General features: G+C 40.0%; 1 protein-coding gene and 1 pseudogene across 5 annotated transcripts in view; one reads left to right on the top strand and one right to left on the bottom strand.

Moving 5' to 3' along the window:
• Positions 1-15932, top strand: part of MGAT4A (alpha-1,3-mannosyl-glycoprotein 4-beta-N-acetylglucosaminyltransferase A) — a 172017-nt gene that overhangs the window by 123024 nt on the left and 33061 nt on the right. For all 5 annotated transcript variants that reach the window (XM_055539416.1, XM_055539418.1, XM_055539419.1 and 2 more), the window contains 2 exons: positions 12123-12169; positions 14524-14637. In XM_055539416.1, the coding sequence (XP_055395391.1) occupies positions 12123-12169; positions 14524-14637 (161 nt within the window). The remainder of the gene's footprint in view (positions 1-12122; positions 12170-14523; positions 14638-15932) is intronic.
• On the bottom strand, positions 7298-8339 carry LOC129622320 (F-box/LRR-repeat protein 14-like; annotated as a pseudogene).

Here is a 15932-nt window from a genome sequence, read left to right as displayed (position 1 = left end):
TTTTCCTTTTGCTAATATAAGAACTGATATAAATTTTCTTTTGAGTACTGTGTTAGCTGTATCCCATAGGTTCTAATGTGAAATGTTTCAATTCTTATTAGTCCATGATTTGTTAAATTGAAGTATAGTTTATTTATAGTGTTACAGTTTCAGGTGTACAACATGGTGATTCAGTGTTTCTGCAGATTATCGTCCATTTAAAGTCATTATAAATGGCTATTTTTTTGTATCTATTAATTTCCTACCCCTACCCTGCACCATCTGTGATTTTGGTTTGTGTTTCCTCTTTGACCAAGGAGATGACCAAGAGTGTTCTTCAAGTTTCTTGTTGGTAGGGGCTTTTTGTTTTTTGCATTGGTTATTTTGGGGGGGAAGTTTCACATTTCATTTTTAAAAACTATTTTGAAATAATCTTCAACTTGTAGGAAATTTGCAGAAGTTATACTGAGTTCCCAGATACCCTGTAGCCGATCTCCCCAAATGTCAGCATCTTACATGGCCATAGTGTACATCTGTGTACATCCTGTGTGTGTCTGTTGGTAGGTACAGCCCAATACCACAGGGTTTATTCTGGCCTCCGAGCTCATTCCTTAGTTTTATCTCTTTTTCTCCAACGATGAGAAGTTAGGTCCTCATGCTTCATAGTGTAGCTACTTACTTGGTGTGTGTGCTCAATTGTGTCCGACTTGCAGCCCCAGCGACTGTAGCCCGCCAGGCTTCTCTGTCCATGGACCTTTTCAAACAGTACTGCAGCAGGTTGCCATTTCCTACTCCAGGGGATCTTTCCAACCTGGGGATTGAACCCGTGTCCCTTACATCTTCTGCATTGGCAGACGGGTTCTTCGCCACTAGCTCCACCTGGGAACCCCATCTACTTACTTGCTTAACCTACTTAAATCTGTTGATTGAAGTTCATTTTCTTGTTTTCCTCAAGAAAGGTTCATGTGAGGAATTTCTTTTTTTTTCCTTAAGAGGTTAGGGGAGTAGTATAGTGCTGTTGCTGAAACTAGACAGATGTTATTCCAGCTTTCTTATTTTTTGCTACAAGTAATCCATATTTAGTCTGATTGCCCAAAAGATTCTTTTTCAGTTTTAAAGCCTGCTAATTTTGCTATAATATGTCTTGATTTTAACAACTATGTGTGGATCATTTTCCCTGGCACACGATATATTCTTTAGGTATATAGAGTCAAGTCTTCTTTAATTTCAAGAAAGAACTTTTGAATGGTACCTTTTATTATGAAAACTTTTAAGACATACAACAAAATTGATAGAATTTTACAGTAAATACCTATTTACATACTACCTGAATTCTACTAATGTTTTAGTGTTTGTGTTTATTACATCTCTATCTATCATTATTTGAACCTTGCCCATTAAAAATTTGGATGGTAGTGTTGAGTTTTTCAGAGTTCTTTGTATATAATGGATGCCATTGCTTTGTCAAATACGTGATTTTGTGAATGTTTCCCCCAATCTGTGGAAGTCTGTGCATCTTTTTGCCTTGTCTTAGTGAGCACAACCTTTTCATTTTGATGAAGTTTAATTTGTCAATGTTTATGACTTTGTCAACAGTTATGACTGTTGCTCTACATGACTTAAGGAACCCTTACTTCCCCCTAAATCATAAAGATTTTCTTCCCTGAAAAATTCACACTTCAACTCCTGCTTTAGGTCTACAGTCCATCTAGTGGTAATTTTTTGGTCATGTTAAAGTTCACTGTTTTTATATGGATGTCATTTACTCTTGTACCAGGTACTGAAACATGTTCCTTTCCCCATTGGATTTCTTTGGTGCTTTGGTTGAAAATCCAGTGATCCTATAAGTGTGGGTCTTTTTTTTGTTTTATTCCATTGATCTGTAGGTTGATCCTTATACAAACTCCTCACTGTCTTAATGACTATAACTTTAAAGTATTGAAGTCAGGTAAGATTAAGTCCTCCAGTTCTCTTCTTTTCAAGATTATTTTAGATACTTTAGGTCTTTTGCATTTCTGTGTATATTTTAGAATCATTCCAATCATTTCTACTATCTGCAGTTGCTTCACAACAGCTCCAACTGAGTGTATTTTTCTTTTAAATTAATGAAGAAGTATTTGGTCCTTATTTCTCACCTGTTTTGTGGCTATTGACATAGTTATTTTTGTTCACAGGTTTTGTTGAAGCCCTTTTTTATTTCTTGTATTTTTCCGTAGTTGCTGTGTTGGTTCCTTCTTTGTGAATCATCATTGAAGGAAATGGCTTTTTTCTCTAGACTCCTGATTTATAGGAGGAGGCGGCACAGGCTAGTTGGTGATTTGTTTTTTTTTTTTTTTATCAAAGACCATGCCTTTGTAACTGCCACAGAGTCTGGCTGCTTCCTGCAAATATAGCTAGTCTTCACGATTCTGCATGTGACCTTGGATTACTGGAATCAAACTGGGTTCCTTTTGAGTGTGAGAATTTTGGTTATTAATTTTGGCTTTACCAAAAGTGGAGTTTGCAGTCGTAGCTGTTTCTCAGCGGTGAGCATGTGTGATGTCAGCGCGGTGTTCCTGGGTGAACTCTGTGTGAGCACTTTAGTCTTTGTTGGTTAGACAGTCACTGTGCGTTCAGCCGGGAGTTCTGACCTGAAGGCTTCGGGACTTGCTTCCACCCCACAGCACCTGACAAGTGCAGTTTCCTCAGAAACAGTGGCCAATTTAACGTTTTCTCAAACTCGCATCATTACCTGTTTGTCATCTTTTTTAATAGAGGCAAAAGAATAGATTTCATTCTAAGTATGCTTTTACTCATTGAACTAGTATTTATTGAAGCACTAAAATGAGGAAGGTACTGGAGGAGATTAAAAAAAAATCCATTAGACAATAGATTGTGCCCTTAACTTGTATTCTGGAATTACACAAGAATAATTTTTTCTGTACACTTTTCTTTTTTTGAAGAATTTGTGTTAGTTATATATGCACAAAGCTAAGTGCATATAAGTTATATATGCACAAGAGTCCAATAGAATGAAAACAGCAGTCTCCTATCTTCATTCTTCCTACCCCACCCCATTTCCTTTCCTTTCTGTTCCCCATTTCCTCCCGCTCTGAGATCTCCAGCTCACTGGCCATCAGGGAAAGTAGAAATACTTCTTGTGATGCTGTTCAGCTGATTATCATTTTTGATCTTTTCAAAGAACTGACTCTTAGTTTTATTGCCTTTATCATTTCTATATTTTCATTTTATTTTTATTTATTTGATTAGTTTTTATTGAACTATAGTTGAATTATGTTAATGACTGCTATACAGCAAAGTGACTCAATGATACATATATATATATGTTCTTTTTCACAATCTTTTCCATTATTGAATATAGTGTTCATGCCTTTTGCAGACTTGCTGATGATCTGTCTAGTTATTAGTTGTTTCTATTCTTGAATTTAAATCACAGGTAACTGTCTTGGTGCTTCAGAAGTATTTTTGACCTGTAATTTTTTTAGCAGCTAGATTTTAAGATGCTGGGCTTCCCAGGTAGCTCAAACAGTAAAGAATCTGCCTGCAATGTGGGAGACCTGGGTTTGATCTTTGGGTCGGGAAGTTCCCCTGGAGAAGGGCATGGCATCCCACTCCATTATTCTTGCCTGGAGAATTCCATGGACAGAGGAGCCTGTTGGGCTAAGTCCATGGGGTCGCAAAGGGTTGGACACTACTGAGTGATTAACACACACACACACACACACACACACACTTATGCGTTGATTATAAATCACACAAATGCTGATCAGGAAGTGTGTGTGTGTGTGTATCTATATGTGCTATAAAAGTTGCTTGTAGTTATTTACTGAACCGTGGTGTTAGACATATCGTTGAATGAAACAAAGCCTCTTCCCAATGAAACTTACATTGTCAAGAAGGACAGATAAAAAAGCCAGTATATATCAATAATATGTTAGATGGTAGTGAATAATATGTTAGATGGTAGTGGAGAATAAATCAGAGTGAATAATAAAGGAAGTACCAGGTTGTCAAAGGATGGTTTATTTGAGTGATCAGGACCTTTGGGCAAAGACCTTAAGGATGCAGCAGCTGAACAGTCCAAGTGGACTCACAGTGTGTGCAAAGGCCCTGAGGTGAGAGCACTGCTTGGCGCGTTTTGTGAACCAGCAAGGAGAGGCCTGTGTGACCGGAGCAGAGAAGGTAAGGGGCTCAGCAGTGGGCAGCAGGTGGAGGAGTGGGTTGGCCCAGATCGCTTAGGACTCTCCAGGCCATCACAAGAATGTGACTTTCACCCTCAGTCAGAGAACTGACAAAAAGTTTTTATTGTTGGTAAATAGCCACATGACAAACGTTTTAGCTTTGCAGGACATTCAGTTTCTATTGCAACTGCTCAACTCTGCTGTTGTAGCCCCCCAAACAGCCAGAAACAATATGTAAATAAAAGGGTGGGGTTGTGTTCCAGTAAAGTTTTTAGTTTATGAAAACAAAGAGTGGGTCTGTTTTGCAAACTGCTGATGTAGAAAGTCATTTGAGAGCTTCAAGTAGAAAAGATGCCCGACTGGCTTTTTTTTCTTTGAAGGCACTTTTGTTGTTGTTCAGTTGCTCAGTCGTGTCCGACTCTTTGCCACCCCATGGACTGCAGCACGCCAGGCTTCCCTGTCCTTTACCATCTCCCAGAGTTTGCTCAAACTCATATCTATTGAGTCAGTGATGCCATCCAACCATCTCATCCTCTGTCACCCCTCTTCTCCTCTTGCCCTCAATCTTTCCCAGCACCAGGGTCTTTTCCAATAAGTCACTTTAAAATACTTTATTTGGAAATAATTTTAGAATTACAGAAAAGTTGGAAAAGTGATGCAGAATATCCCCTTCACTGCACTGACTCTAATGTTAATAACTTATGTAGCCACATTTGAATGATTAAGACCAGGAAATTAACCTTGACATAATGCTATTAGCCAAACTGTAGACATGATTCAGATTCCATGTTTTTCCATCTAAGGTCATTTGTCTGTCCAGTGAAGCCAAAGTATCACATTGCATTTAGTTGTTTTATTTCCTTAATTTCCTCCTATCTATGACAGTTCTTCAGTCTTTTCTCGTGTTTCATGAACTCGGAGACTTTTCATGAGTTGTTCAGTTGTGTCCAACTCTTTGTGACCCCATATACTGTAGCACGCCAAGTTGCTTGGTCCTCCACTATTTCCCAGAGTTTGCTCAAATTCATGTCCGTTGAGTCAGTGATGCTACCTAACCATCTTATCCTCTGCCACCACCTTCTCCTTCAATCTTTCCCAGCATCAGGATCTTTTCCAGTGAGTCAGCTCTTCGCATCAGCTGGCCAAAGTATTGGAGCTTCAGCTTCAGCAACAGTCCTTCCAATGAGTATTCAGGGCTGATTTCCTTTAGGTTGATAGCTTGACTATTTCAGAAACTACACGCTAACTGTGGTACTTGTTACCTTCATTGGCTGCTGCTGCTGCTGCTAAGTCGCTTCAGTCGTGTCCGACTCTGTGTGACCCCATAGACGGAAGCCCACCGGGCTCCCCCACCCCTGGGATTCTCCAGGCAAGAACACTGGAGTGGGTTGCCATTTCCTTCTCCAATGCATGAAAGTGAAAAGGAAGTCGCTCAGTCGTGTCTGACTCTTAGCGACCCCATGGACTACAGCCTACCAGGCTCCTCCATCCATGGGATTTTCCAGGCAAGAGTACTGGAGTGGGGTGCCATTGCCTTCTCTGGTAGGTTCTACCTTCATTGGTAGGTCTGCAATTTATTATGAGCTGCCAACCGCATTGTGGCACATGCCTGTCATTTTAATCCTTTTGTCATGTGTACACGCTATCTTTCTGGAATTCTCACTGGGTCCCCACCCAGCATGCACTCAAGGGCACAGTCATTTTCTGTGCAGCAGTCAGTCTCCTTTTGGCAAGTCTGTTCTGCACTCTCCAGCTGCTGTCTTCAGATTTCCCTTCCTGCAGTGTGATCTGGAAATGTCTCCAGGCGAAAGTTGGGACAGTCGTGATGCTCAGTTCTCTCTCGGAGAATCCCATCCTGCACAGCCTGCTGTCCACTGTCTGAGAACAGCTGGATCATATATTTTGCCCAGCTTTTTAGTTGTTTATTGTTGTTGTTCAGTCACTAAGTTGTGTCCAACTCTTTATGACCCCATGGATTGCAGCACGCCAGGCTTCCCTGTCCTTCACTATCTCCCGGAGTTTGCTCAAACTCCTGTTCGTTGAGTCAGTGATACTATCCAGCATCTCATCCTCTGTTGCCCTCTTCTCCTTTTGCATTCAATCTCTCCCAGAATCAGGGTCTTTTCTAATGAGTCAGCTCTTCATATCAGGTGGCCAAAGCATTGGAGCTTCGGTATCAATCCTTCCAATGAATATTCAGGGTTGATTTCCCTTAAGATTCACTGGTTTGATTTCCCAGATTTCCCAGGCAAGAATACTGGAGTGGGTTGCCAGTTCCTTCTTCAGCTGATCTTCCCAACCCAGGGATTGAAGCTGCATCTTCTGCATTGGCAGGCAGATTTTTTTTTTTTTTTTTACTACTTAGCCACCGGGGAAGCCCTGTCCATTTGTGATGTCCAGTATCAAATAAGAATTTATTATTGTTATCCTGCATGCCAAGGAGCCAAAAAAAGTGACCTATAACTGGAAGAAAATGTAGCCACTAGGAGCAAGGACAGAGGACTTCAGCAAAGCTGTCAATGGAATAATGGAGAGCTGTCAGGAAGCATTTAACAGGAGGCTTCCTGTGTGCTGTTTTGGATCTGTCAGGAATTCTCTGTTCCTTATTAATTCCTGAATATTGAGGAATTAAGAGGAGAGGCAAGCCTCTCCCCGGGGCTGAGGAATCCAGGCATTTCCTTCATTAGTTTTTCTATATGGTGATAAGTACCCTCTTCCTTTTTATGAACCATATGGTAAAAGTGATTATTTACAACCCTCTCTCTTTCATATGGATGACCTCATGTTTCCTTGATAACTTGTAAGTTTTGATTTTATCTCTGCTGAAAATAGCTACCTTGTAAGACAGTATAAATACCCACACAATGTTGAATAAAACACCTTTGCTCCATCAGAGCTTTGGTGCCCATGTCTTGCTTTCTTTGTCTCTCTTTCTCTCTCTCTCTCTCTCTCTCTCACTCAGGCTATTTCCTTGGAGCGCAGAGGTCCTCTGGGTTCACTTTCCTGCCCGGGCTTCTAAGACCCTCTGGAGAAGGCGCTGTGTGCCTTCACCCTATCTAGAGGGCGCCTGAGGCCTTCGTGAACAGAGCAAGCCCCGTGCAGCAGCTTTATTGGCTTTCTGCATAAACCAAGGAATATCAGCCTTTTTCTTTCTCCTTTACTATCTTATCAGTGGACTCCGGACCACCAGGTTCTGGTCCATTAAAGGACCTCAAGAAGTGGCACCCAAACAGGGACTTGAGGCCGTCCAGCCCCTGTGCTATGTAAGCCAGGCTCTGGTCCCCCACCTTGTCGCAGAAGGACACGTCCAGCCCTGAGAGGTGCAGGCTGCCTATGGCCAGATGCATGATGCCCGTGTCCCTGATGTTGTCGCATGAGCGCAGGTTGAGGCTGCACTGGCTGCCCGTGTGTGACGGGTGCAGGAGGCCGGTGTCCGAGATGCCCCCACAGAAGCTGAGGTTGAGGAGCCTCAGGCCCGTCAGTCCCTGGGAGATGCGCTTCAGGGACAGGTCCGTGAGCTTCTGGCAGTCCTGCAGCGTGAGCTGCTCCAGGCCCAGGCAGCCCTCGGCCCTCCTGCGCATCATGCCTGCCAGGTGCCTGATGCCCACGTCCGAGAGATGGCAGCAGCTGTGGAGATTGAGGCTCTTGAAGTGCTGCAGGGCCCAGGCAATGAGCAGGAGGCCGGTGCTGGTGATGTTGCTGCAGCTGCCCAGCTCCAGCACCTCCAGGCCCTTGAGGTACTGGGCGATGCGGCCCAGGCTGCTGTCAGTGATCTGCTTGCAGAGGTTCAGGTTGAGCGCGTGCAGCGAGCCGATCTCCTGCACGAAATGTGTGGCCCAGCCCGTTGTCGGGGAGGTTGTAGCAGCCGCTCATGTTGAGGCTCTCGATGTTGGCCATACCCTGGATCACGTAGCTGAGGCTGAGGTGCAAGCTCAGGATCTGCACCCAGTGGATGCCCCGAGCCTGCAGGCTGTGCCGCGTGCCCCTTGTCGCGCACGTCCAGGTAGCTGAAGATCATGGCCAGCAGCTCGGGAAACAGGCATGAGATGTGTGTCTCCATCTTCCTCCCCGCGGTGCCGGGGAGGGCGCCCCCGAGGCCCGGTCCTTGCTGGGCTCAGCCCCGCCGCCACCGCCGCGCCTCCGGCCACATCCTCTGGCACCGCGGGGCCGGGCTGCGCGCTCTTTACTTTCTTATCAGTTGACTCCGGACCACCAGGTTCCAGTCCATTAAAGGACCTCAACAGAGAGCCAGCAGGGGTTATTTAGAAGGTAACCGTAAAAGGTGGCCGATAGCATCCTTATTTCTGTGGCCTATTTCCATTACCACCTGGTGGCTTGTTTGGCTAGTTCAACCTTCCTATCTCACCAGGACTCACCCAGTATAGCATTGCGAGCCCAGCCTTCCTGCTCAGCATCTCATTGATCCCATACTCCCAGCCTGTACACGTGTATACTAATAGTAGTATATTATATCCTCTAAAATATATCCAAAATAGAAAAATTTACACTGTGACGTATTCCAGTGGATTATCTTACACATACCCTGTCTAAGGGTTTCCCTTGTGGCTCAGAATCTTCCTGTAATGCAGGAGACCTGGGTTTGATCCCTGGGTAGGAAGATCCCCTGGAGAAGGGAATGGCTACCTACTCCAGTATTCTTGCCTGGAGAATCCCATGGACAGAGGAGCTTGGTGGGCTACAGTCTATGGTATTGCAAAGAGTCAGACACAACTTAGCAACTGAACATGCATGCACTCAGAGTTTGATGATATGGATATAGTGTGGATATAAATATCCCTGCTTATGGTGTAGACACTAAGTAAATATTTGTGGAATGAAATGAGTAGAAAGAAGATAGTAAATTTACTTATGTGTGTGTGTGAGTGTACTAAGTTGTTTTAGTCGTGTCCAGCTCTTTGCAACCTGATGGACCGTAGCCTGCCAGGCCCCTCTGTCCATATATAAAGGACACTTTAAAAATGTTCTTTAAACATAGAATCAGTTTTTTAAAGACAGTTTTTACCTTCAAGTGATTTAAAATTCAGTCTTTTTAATTATATGTTCTTTTTGATCTACTGCCTAAAATTTCTTCTTTTCATCGAAGTGACTGTTTTACAGCTGGTATCTGTTAAAATTCTCTGACATTTGCAACATTTATTTTTCATAGGAGGTTGCCTCTAACGTTCTGTTTTATTCTTTGGACCATTAGAAATAAGTTTCTATAATTTATTTGTAGAAGTATCTTTTTACTCAGATTGCTGTTTCACATATTTGTTCTTTGCAGTATTACAGAACATAACAGCTATAGCATATTCAAAAGTGATATGGTATTTTATATATTAATTGAGTTTAATCAAAAGTTTGTGGAAATATTTTGATTCTGTTGCAATTTCCTGACTGCCATGACATTTAAATTACTGATTTAAGATAAAGATTGGAATTTGCTTTCATTTCATCTAATTTATACACTACTGGCAAAATTGATTCTTAAGCCAAGCATACACGTTGATGCATGGTTACATATGTGTGACTTTACAGTGGTGACTTATTGAACCTGCTTCTATGCTTCTTAAACTTTTCCTTATATATCCCTAAGAGAAGCTGACCCACAGTTTGGTATGCATAGTCTGAAATCCTTCTTTTTCTATGTTTAACTTTTTTATTGGTTTTATGTTTTTGATTTTTATTTGGAATTCACATAACATACAGTTCACCTATTTAAAGTCAGAGTTCTATAGCCATCATCTCAATCAATTTCAGAAGATTTTTTTATCATCTAAAAAAGAAATTTTGCACCCCTTAGCCATTACTCATCAATACTGCTTACCTCTAGGCTTAGACACTACTTAGTAGATCACTAATCTACTTTCTGTCTCTGTCTCTGAGACTTTCTGTCTCAGATTTTTTTTTAAATTCTGGACAGTTTTTAAAAGTACAGTTATGAACTGTACGTGGTCCTTTGTGACTGGCTTCTCTCACGTAGCCTAGTGTCTTCAGGGTTCATCTGTGTTTCAGTATGTATTTATACATCTTTTGGTTTTAATTAAAAAATAATTTTGCTTAACCATAAAAAAGACTTGATATTCCAAGGGGGGGAAATGCTCTTTCTTCTTTTCAATGTATGTCTACTCTTTTCCCCCACCTATCTCAATCATATCATATCATTTACATACCCTTGGAATAAATATTTCAGTCATAGATTCAGAGATACATTCTGATAATTGGGTAACAGTATTACCTTTTAAAAGCCTTCATGTAGGACTTCCCTGGTAGTGTTGTGGTTAAGACTTTACCTTCCAGTGTAGGAGGTGTGGGTTCGATCCCTGGTCAAGGAGCTAGCCTCTCAACTTAAAATAAAACACCAAAACAGAAGCTGTATGTAACCCACAAAGCCTCTCATCTTAAAACACCAAAACAGAAGCTGTATGTAACAAATTCAATAAAGACTTTAAAATGGTCCACATAAAAAAAAAAATTAAAAAAAAAATCTCCACAGACCTTTATAAAAATGATTTCAGGAAAAAGGTTCTTTAAATTTAAAGCGATGAAGCCTTCAAAATCTCAAAGGCTGTATAGTCCTTTAAATGAATCTTTTGCTACTTAATGTCAGTTAATGTGCAACATAAGGGTTGTGTGTACTGTTAGGTATGGATCACTTGCATTTTAGGTTTTATTATACATTACATGATAGATCTGTGTTCACATAAGACTATTCTTAGACAGCCTCCTGGGATAGGGAGCTGCTCTTCTTTGTCTTGTATTCCCATTTCCTTGGGTAGGCAATCACTGGCTCTTAATAAATGCTTATCAAATTGAATTTCAGGTATTAGTACACTCACTAAAGGTTACACAAACCAGAATTGATTGTGTTCTCCAAAATCATAGCCTGATGAGTGGTGAGATGTGTTTGGGTTTGTGTAGGGGAAGGATGGAGGGTTTTGAGTTGTGTGTTAATTGTATTCCCATAACTTTGTTAGGAATTTGAAGGCTACATTCTTAATAAGTTGCCTCACTCTTACGTCTTTAACAGTAAAATAGGAGTTACTTTCAATGAACAGAAATTACAGTTGAAATACTTTTTTAAAAAGACTTCCGCTAAAACAATTTTTAAAAAAAATTCAGTGGTTTTGTAATATCCAGACTTAAAGCTTTATCTTTTTTGGTGAGTTTTGTTTTCCTCAAGTATGAAGTGTTTTGGCAGTCTTTGTAACATAGATCATATTATATATATCATTGATTCCTTTTAACAATTGAGCATTTTAAGCTATCACTGTAGTTAAAATTGTTTGGGAGTATTGGCTGTCCACCTGTATATACTTTAGAAGTTGACAGGTTTGTTAAACTTTTTTTTCTGATTTGTTAACACGCTCTTGACTTGGATTCTCATTATCAGCCTAAAAATAAAATAATAAAAGTAATAAAGAATAACACAGCTTTTTATTACATAGCTTTTTTATTTAATGTCAGTCTCTGAGATATTATCTCCTCCACCCTTTTTTCTTTTAAATAGGATAGGAAACTGAGGCTCAGCATAGTGATTTTAGATTACACAGACCAGTAGCTCGGGAGACAAATCTTGAACCTAGATTTTATGATTCCAAGTGGAAATTCTTTCCCTATTGTATGCTGTGTCTGGTATTTATTCACTACTTATGGTTTGGATGTTGCAGAAGTAGAAATAGTTTCTGTGCTCACTTTTTTCTGCTGAATTGAATGGAGACAGAGACAATTGAAAGCAATAAAAACTTAAGAATCTGCTTATTGTATTGGTAAATACTCAGTGACATATGGCAGGGTCATAGAGTACAACTTATGCAAATCCCATAAGTTATCTGAAAATTTCATGTTTCCAATGAATGTTTTAATCATTTATTTAAGTTCAGATTTAAAAGTTAAATATGAAATAAAGATATAAAAACATAGAAACATGAATGTTGGTATAATTTTTTTTTTCTCTCCCAGACAGATACTGATTATGTAAATGGTGTTGTAGCCAACCTGGAGAAAGAGTAAGTTCTTAATTATGGAATTGAAAATATTTTAGTTACTATGATCTCTTGCCTTTTGTGAAAAGAAAATACCTCCTTTTATAGTTTATTTTTCTGTGGAGTTCAGTGTTCATTAGATCACCTACCACTGGTCTTTTATATGTAAATTATCATAAAGTATACATATGTATATCGGGTTACTTGATGGGATACATTGATGTATTTCATTATAGAAAAGACTTGAATGTCATATATAACACTATCAAATAACAGTCTTTAACCTCGAAGACAGTGAGTAGAGAGAGAGGCAACATTAAAAAAAAAAAAAAAAAACTAAGATCATGGCACTTGGTCCTACCACTTTATGGCAAATAGAAGGGGAAAAAGTGGAAGTAGTGACAGATTTTATTTTTTTGGCTCCAGAATTGCTGCAGATGGTGACTGCAGCCATGAAATTAAAAGACACTTGCTCCTTGGAAGAAAAGCTATGACAAACCTAGGCAGCATATTAGAAAGCTGAGACATCACTTTGCTGACAAAGGTCCATCTAGTCAAAGCTGTGGTTTTCCCAGTAGTCATGTATGGATGTGAGAGTTGGACCATAAAGAAGGCTGAGTGCCACGGAATTCATGCCTTGAAACTGTGGTGTTGGAGAAGACTCTTGAGAGTCCCTTGGACTGCAAGAAAATCAAACCAGTCAATCCTAAAAGAAATCAACCCCAAATATTCATTGGAAGGACTGTTGCTGAAGCTCCAGTACTTTGGCCACCTAATGCAAAGAGCCAGCTTATTGGAAAAGACCCTGATGCTGGAAAAGCTGAAAGGCAAAAGGAGAAGGAGGTGGCAGAGGATGAGATGGTTAAATAGCATCACAGACTTAATGCACATGAACTTCGGGAGATAATGGAGGACAGAGGAGCCTGATGTGCTACAGTCCATGGGGTCACAAAGAGTTGGACACGACTTAGAGACTGAATAACAATGACACTAAATGAGATCACTTAAATCTTTCACGCTCTGTTTACTAAGAGAAAAATTTACTGCTGTCAGGGCAGCTAGTCAGGGAGCAGTTTCAAACCTCAATGCCAAATAATGTCTAAAAATATGCAAAGGTGTATTAATAATTTGTTGTGAGTGGAGCACGTAGCAGGTAATAGGTGGACAGCTTAGTAAGCTGCAGATACCGTTGTTGTTCTTGTTCAGTCGCTAAGTCATGTCTGACTCTTGGCAACTCCATGGACTGCAGCACACCAGGCTTCCCTGGTCCTCCACTCTCTCCCTGAGTTTACTCAAAGTCCTGTCCATTGAGTCAGTGATGCTATCCGACTCATCATCGCTGATACCATTAGTTTTTATAACACTGCCCTTGTGGATTTCATAGTGATATCATAAAATTAGTCCTGCTATGGGTTTCTTGATTGAAATGTATCTGTTGTCGCCCCCAAAAGACGTATTTTTATGTGAATTAGACAAGACAAAAGAGGAGCCAAAGAGTTTGCCATCTCTAGGATAATATGGCTCTATCTTTGTCTATCAGTATGCTAAAACCAGAAATTTTTACAAATATATGCATAGTTCAGGATTAAATTGTGCATTTGTTAGATTTTCCCTCAATTGCTCACTTTCTTGGCAGCCTTTATACAAGCACAAATTGGTGTAGAATCCTTAAATATAGGTACCAGGCAATCATTGGTCCCCCTTCCCACAGAGCACATGGGCAGGTCTGAGGGGCTTATACAAGGATTCTGTTGGTTCCTTCTTGCTCGGTGTGCAAGAAAACCAAGCCCAGGAAAAAGGGCAGTGAAGCACCAGGAAACTGTGTAAAGGCAAGTAGTTGTGTTTTGTGGAGATTTGCAAACCTGAAGTAAGGAAGAAGGCAGATGCAAAGCAAATTACATTTGAATCAGTGAAGATGGATTTTAAAACTTTAGGACAAATTTTCCTATCTTGCACAACCTGCAGACATCGAGACATAGTTTGATGTACCCTCACAGGACAAGATCACCCCCAGGTGAGAAATACTATTTTAAAGTGACATACAGTCTGTATCCCACAGCTAAGCCTTCCTGAAAATGAAAACACTGGTTTTGCTAACATATGTGTATATTGGTATACATACACATGCATTAGGCTGTGTTTCTTTCTTATTTTCTGCGGCACCTTGATTGCTTTTTAAGAATTCTGATTTTTTGGGGACGTCAGTCCCTGCAGTTGGCCTAGAATTTCAACGAATGGGTGATGAGCTGCTTCACTTTCCACATTGTGACTGTAGCAGATACTTTGCTGGTGTGTTTTTCTGTTAAATACCTAGGTTGATCATTAAGATATAAAATCCCACAGAACTTCTATAACTCAGCCCACCTTTCTCATGACAGATTTTCTAAAGAAATCAGTTCTGGCTTGGTGGAAATAATATCACCTCCTGAAAGCTATTATCCTGACCTGACAAACTTAAAGGAGACATTTGGAGATTCTAAAGAAAGAGTAAGGTGAGCCTGTGGTGTTTAAAATCTCCCACCTTTGTGAGTATAAAATGTAATAACTGTCATCCTTGTTTTTCAAAACTTGACTCATTTTGAAAGTGAAAGTCACTCAATTGTGTCCAGACTCTTTGTGACCCCATGGACTGTAACCTGGCTCCTTTATCCTTGGAATTCTCCAGGCCAGAATACTGGAGTGGGTAGCCAGCGATTCCTTCTCCAGAGGATCTTCCCAATCCAGGGATCGAGCCCAGGCCGCCCACATTGCCGGCAGATTCTTGGCCGTCTGAGCCACCAGGGAAGCCCTCATTTTAGGGTTGAACTAATTAGTGAGAGCTAATGCCTTTTTGATTATTTGGTTGGAAATTCTGTGGAGTTCCTGATGAGAGGTTGAATTTGGTCAACCTAGTAAATTTTATAACCATGCTGCTCTGTGCTGTTATAACTTTTCTTAAGAGTATATTCAATATAACTCAAAGTTAGTCCAGATAGAAATCTCATGTCTGTATGAAACATAAATGAGAACTGATTCAATAAAAGTCATAAAAACAATAATAATCTTCTGCAGAATCATGCTGCAATAAAACAGTCCATTAATTTATTTATCTCTAAATCTCTAACACTGAAGGAGTTAGAAGCTTTCCTTGTGTTGTTGTTAAAGACAAAGTAATCTAAGAGATGTTAGCATCATTTTTGGATTGTCTGTAACCAGAAAAAAGGACAAAAATAGTGTTTTGGGAAGAGATTTATTGTATTTCTTGAGTTGTTAATTTGTCACAAAGACAGATATGTCTCTATAATTGGTTAATTGTCTCTCAATGAATATGTTACTTAAAACATTTAGGATTGAGTTTGTTTTTAAAAAAAAAAAAAACCCAATGAATAGACTCATTAAATTCAGAACAGCTTATAAGGTATTTTCTGGAGAAGTTTACTTAGTAGTTCAGAGCTTTAGTTCTATTGTGTGTGTGTGTGTGTGTTTTAACTGGCTTTTAAAAAACCACTTTTCTATATTCAGCACTGGTCAGTGTGTTTCTGTAGGCTACCAAGAATTCATCAAAAGGACCTAATATTGTAAATTTTAATACAATGTTTAAAATTAAAAAAAAAAAAAACTTTTACCTATATATGAAGCACTAGTTCATGGAGACATTAAGATATTACTGAAAAGGGGGCCTGTACTCAAGAAAATTTGGAAAATATTGAATTAAAAACTTTTTTCAACAGATGCTACTTACTGCTGAATGTTTCAATGCTTCTAATATATTAATGTGTCTCTAGAAAAGAAATATATGTCCTTCCCA

The sequence above is a fragment of the Bubalus kerabau genome, chromosome 11 (assembly GCF_029407905.1).
Source record: "Bubalus kerabau isolate K-KA32 ecotype Philippines breed swamp buffalo chromosome 11, PCC_UOA_SB_1v2, whole genome shotgun sequence".
In the NCBI taxonomy this organism is placed as follows: Eukaryota; Metazoa; Chordata; class Mammalia; order Artiodactyla; family Bovidae; genus Bubalus; species Bubalus kerabau.
Note: the sequence above shows the minus strand (reverse complement) of the source record. Positions and strands in the feature narration are given on the sequence as shown.